This window comes from Oryzias melastigma, linkage group LG5 (assembly GCF_002922805.2).
Source record: "Oryzias melastigma strain HK-1 linkage group LG5, ASM292280v2, whole genome shotgun sequence".
Classification (NCBI taxonomy): Eukaryota; Metazoa; Chordata; class Actinopteri; order Beloniformes; family Adrianichthyidae; genus Oryzias; species Oryzias melastigma.
In genome coordinates, this window is record NC_050516.1 from 32,111,488 (window position 1) to 32,116,777 (window position 5,290).

General features: G+C 37.2%; 1 protein-coding gene across 1 annotated transcript in view; it reads left to right on the forward strand.

The window, feature by feature from the left end:
- The first annotated feature begins 2,766 nt into the window (after window positions 1-2,766).
- Window positions 2,767-5,290, forward strand: part of LOC112144555 (guanine nucleotide-binding protein G(i) subunit alpha-2) — a 56,270-nt gene continuing 53,746 nt past the window's right edge. The window contains exon 1 of the mRNA XM_024269132.1: window positions 2,767-3,524. Within this exon, the coding sequence (XP_024124900.1) occupies window positions 3,407-3,524 (118 nt within the window). The 5' untranslated portion in view covers window positions 2,767-3,406. The remainder of the gene's footprint in view (window positions 3,525-5,290) is intronic.

The window sequence follows — 5,290 nt, forward strand, 5'->3', positions numbered from 1 at the left end:
AAAAAAAAAAAAAAAAAAAAGAAGACGGTAAAAGCACACGGAGGTGAACTGTGTTTAGTGGCTGATGCAAAATGATCTCCAAGGTCCCGTTTTATTTATACCTCTGTATTAGCCTCCCTCCATTTGATTTCTGGAAACGTGTATCATTGAAAAAGTAACATATGAAATATTGATATTGGCCAGTATTTATATATAATGTATATAAAAGTATACCCTTTATATTCTATATTCATATCTAGTTTGAATAATGTAAATAGCAAATAAAGATATAGTTAAATAAGTATATAAGTGTAATAACTTTCAAAGTGCTTTTAAACCTTGTTGTCCTTTAATTCATGTCTATTTTCTTGTACCTCTATATATTTTAATATTTGCTGGCATTTATTGTACTGTAACCAATATTGCAATAAAAATAATGGGGTAACAAGCTGCGTTGTCAAACACTGTTTTTTCCACTCATACATCTGTTGTGGTTCATAATGTGGAACGTTGCTAAAACTCTACAAACTGAGGAAAGTTTCAGTTTTGGTTTATGTCCACAGGGGTGCGCTATAAGGCAGTCTAAGCCTGAGCCTTAGGAGGAAAATAAAGTGAAAATAAATCACTCAACTCCACACAAAAATGAAAATATTTGAGGATGTAATACTTTTAAAACTGAATTTTCCAGCTAAAAACATAATTAAAATAGTTTATGAGTTTTTCTGAAGGTTAGAGAGCTGCAGAATACTCAAGCAATTTAGGAGAAGTATTCTGAAAAAGCTCTCTTCTGTTTACGAAAATATTGAATTATTACTTTCACCACACAGAAAAGAAAACAACAGATTTTAAGTTGATATCAGTATATACTTCTAGTGTTGTTACTTCCAAACTGCAGGATAACAGATTATTTGCTTAAGTTATTCAAAAGTAATTTCCTACTTTGTGATATTGCTATCCCACAATTTAAACGTGTTATGACTTTCATTTTATTTTTTGTCACATTCTTTGTAGAACATCAAATCTATCAAAAGTACTCTGGGGAATTTTATATTTAGATGACATTTAGCGCATGTATTAATGATTACTTTTTACTTTATTTATTTTTTTATACAGCTAAAGCACTGGAAGAATTCTTGGTAGAGACAACCATAACTTTGGTCAGTTTAGTTTATAAAATTAAAATATAGGTTATTTACTTTAAAACAAAACCAGAAGTCTGTGTGCCCTAGAAAAACTAAAATAAGTGCAACTTAACAGAAGCAGGTCAAAAGTATTAAAAGACACCAAAGAAACAAATAAATAAATGGCATATTCAAAAAATTTAGGACATTTCATATTCTACCCGTCATATTTCAAATAATCCAGAAAAAAAACTAAATCATGAAGTTCCTGACTAAATTTGTTTGTCTTGAGATGTTTCTTCAAAAACTAAGAGAAAAGGATGATTGGAAATAGTTTTAAAAATACCAAATAACTTTTGAGTACCCCCTAAAATGTAATTTTCCCTTGTTAGCCTGCTAACAAAACTGCTAGCTTGTATTCCTGAGAGAAAGCTAATATTAGTAAAGGTTTGTAACAGTGTTACCTGTATAATGTAATGACAATTGTACATTAGATCCGTACGATGAGCTAATCAAGCAATTTGATAGTTTATTATAAGCTAGTTCATACGTTTATTTTTATTGGTAGATATGTAGCAAAAAATAAAATAAAAAAAGGAACCCACCAGCACGGCCAAGTGAGCCCTATATGGTTTGAAAGTGAGCAGAAAATGTGGACCCTGAAAGGGTTTACCACAGTTTTTGTGGAGGCCCATCTTGTACTAGCACACATTGGCTCCAGTGGGTACTCAGTAGTCCAGCTCGCTACGCTAGCTAGCTGCCTAGCGGACAGCATAGCAACTATTGAGGGGCTACCAGAGCTATCTCACTACGCTGTCTACTAGGCAGCTAGCTAGCGTCCACTGAGCGTCTCCCTAGCGTAGCGAGCCAACCGACTGAGTGCCCACTGAAACCAATAGCATAGCGAGCTAGCTCTCCCGGCTCTTTCTAGCTCGCTGTGCTGTCAGCTTAAATGGGAACTCAGCAGGCCGGCTTACTACGCTAGCCATCCGCCTAGTGGACAGCGTAGCAACTATTGAGGGGCTAGCAGAGCTATCTCGCTACGCTGTCCACTAGCTGGCTAGCTAGCGTCCACCAAGCAGCTACCTAGCGCAGCGAGCTGCATTTTCTGCCCACTTTCAAACCATATGGAGCCCACTTGACATTCCTGGCTGGGAAGGTTTTCTTTTTATGAAATTTGAAGCTCAACTGTAATTCTGGAATGATCCAAATAAATAAAATAAAAGAGTGTTTATGTCAATTTCTGCTAATATGAATAGAATAAATATTAAGTAATTGACCACATGACATAAAAAAAAAGAAGTTCGACCAGGTAGCAAGATGAAACAAGAATCTATAATATTAATATACTGTATAGTAAAACATGTGTCATAATTTCACAATTTCTTTTTTAGCTAAAAAACTAAACAGCATAAATATGTTTTGCATTTATTTACTTTTTAAAATAAATATTTTACTAAATGTTATCAAATTTGTAGGAAACTATGAATTTAGCTATAAAAAACTAAATGTGTAATCTGTTTTCTTGGTTTTCTCTCGGTTCCTGGTGAACTGTAGGTGACTACATTACCCAGATTGCATTTCGCCGCCCCCCTTCTCTTCCTCCCCGCTCCGTTAAGGTTGGCCCTGCAGCTGCGGGGTTTGGACTTGGAGGTGACGGCGCTGTGTAGCTGTTCAGTCGGACGGAGCGTAACTTTTACGGCGGCTTCGGGTGTGGCTTTTAACGTGACAAATCTGTGCGCGAGGCAAAGACTAAGAGCACGCGGCTGACGAAAAAAAAGAAAAGAAAACCTGCGCGCGCGTGTCAGACAGGACATCAAACATTCCTGTGAGGAGAAGAAGAAGAAGAGTTCGGCAGCGTAACCTGGCCGCTGGGATCGGTGCGCTCGATTCTCAACAGCTGGAATAGTTTGAATGTGGGCCGAACCGCGCTGACGCTGCCCCGGTGGTCCGCTCCGAGGACTCGGTCCAAGTCCAGAACAGAAACAGAGAGAAAAGTTCGCTTTTCTCCGACAGCGGAACTGGCGTTTACCCTCAAATGTGGACCCACTGATTTACCAACGGGTCTCTCGGTGGGAATTTAACTCAACCCTTTGGAAGGAAGGAGCTTTATTTTTGTTTTTGAATTAGTCGCGGATGAGCAGAACCTCTCTGCTCTCGCATCTCACTAAAAGGGAAGTCGCCTTGCTCAACTCAACGCCTCGTCGAAATCACTTGGGGTTTTTTTTTTTTTTTTTGGTTGAATACTTTTTTCTCCAGGTGAATTTCCCCCGTCAGCTGCAGTCCTGAAGCGAGCACTGGGAAACATGGGTTGTACAGTGAGTCAGGAAGAAAAAGCCGCGGCCGACAGGTCGAAAATGATTGACAAAAACCTGCGAGAAGATGGAGAAAAGGCGGCGAGGGAAGTGAAACTGCTCCTGCTGGGTGAGTGAGTGAAGCTCCGTCTGTCTGAGACACAAACACTCAGGAAATAAAGTACTGTGTCCTCCAGTTTCACAAATGTGACAACCATAAGGGCTGATTCGCTCGTGTTTGGGAAAGTTTGGACTAGAAACAAAACCTTTGAATACTTGGAAAGTATGAAAACCTGTTCCTCCATAATAGACTGTGAGATCTGGGAGGACCGTTAGGAGAAAAAAGGCGTTTTTTCCTCCCTTTTCTCCCCTGTGGGACTGAGCTGAAGGGTCAGACTTTGCACAGACTCCATGTTAATGAGTGGGCTGGCCTTCTGCAAAGAGTGTGAACAGCCGTGACGGTTCCCAGCACACACACCAGAGAAAATGACTTCTTTTCCCCCCATTCTCTGATTCTCCTAATTTACTAAGGAGTTTCCCGCTCCACATTCCAGTGCTGATCTCCACTTTAGGAATAAAGTTATTTAGATTTTAGTCACTACTATTTCTTCCATTCAGGAGTAAAAATCAAATGTTTTTTTTTTCAAGGTTGGCATTTGATGCATCAATTATCAGTTTATAACCCTTTAACACAGGGGTGTCCAACTCAATCGCACAAAATGCCAAAATCCAAAACACCCATTAGATCACGGGCTGAACAGGATAAACATTTACTGAACACTCTAAAACTAAGTTTAAAAAACTTAAAACCATACATTTTTAACATAAACATGAAATGGATACATAGCACTACCTACGATAATGCGAGCTGAATTTGGCCACTGAAGATGCTAGTGCTGATAACTGAAGATGTTGAAATTGATAGCTAAAAACGCTGAAGCTGATAGCTAGAAACGCTGAAGCTAATAGCCACCTAAAATGTTAGCTAAATGCCAAATTTGCCTGAAAATCTAAAATAAAATAAAAAAACAAAAAACCTTAGGATAACCAAAACAACTAGTATGTAGCTGAAAAAATTGCTAAACTTCAAAATATCCTATAAAGCCTAAATTAGCCAAAACAGCTAGCGTGTAAATGTTAGCCTAACTCGAAACAGCCTAAAAAACTTCAAAAGTAAAGCCTAAATTAGCCGAAACAGCTAGCATGTAGCTGAAAAATAGCTAAACTTCAAAATATCCTAAAAAGCTGAAAAAAGCCTAAATTAGCCAAAACAGCTAGCGTGTAAATGTTAGCCTAACTAAAAAAAAGCGTATAAGAAAACTTCAAAAGTAAAGCCTAAATTAGCCGAAACAGCTAGCATGTAGCTGAAATATTAGCTAAACTTCAAAAATAGCCAAAACAAACTTAATAAATGCTAAAATAGGCTAAAAATCTAGCAGAATGACAATTTTTAAACATTTACAATGTTAATGATCTGAACATTTTAGTCAGAACTTCCCCTTTAGAGTCCATGTAAATATGATATTAACAATCTCATTATTTCACTAACACATTTTACAGTATGTGAACTGTATTAGATTATTACAAATATATTCAATATATTCAATATATCTGTTTTGGAGTTTAGCTAATATTTCAGTTGCATGCTAGCTGTTTTGGCTAACTTAAGCTTTAAAAAAAAAAAAAGTTTTTTAGGCCGTTTTGGAATTTAGTTAATAGTTCAGCTATATGCTAGCTGTTTTGGCTAATTTAGGATTTGTCATTTTTTTAGGCTAATTTGGATTTAAGCTAATATTTCAGCTGCATGTTAGCTCTTTTGGCTAATTTAGTTTTTTTTAGGCTGTTTTGGAGTTACGTTATTATTTCAGCTGCATGCTAGCTGTTTTGGCTAACTTG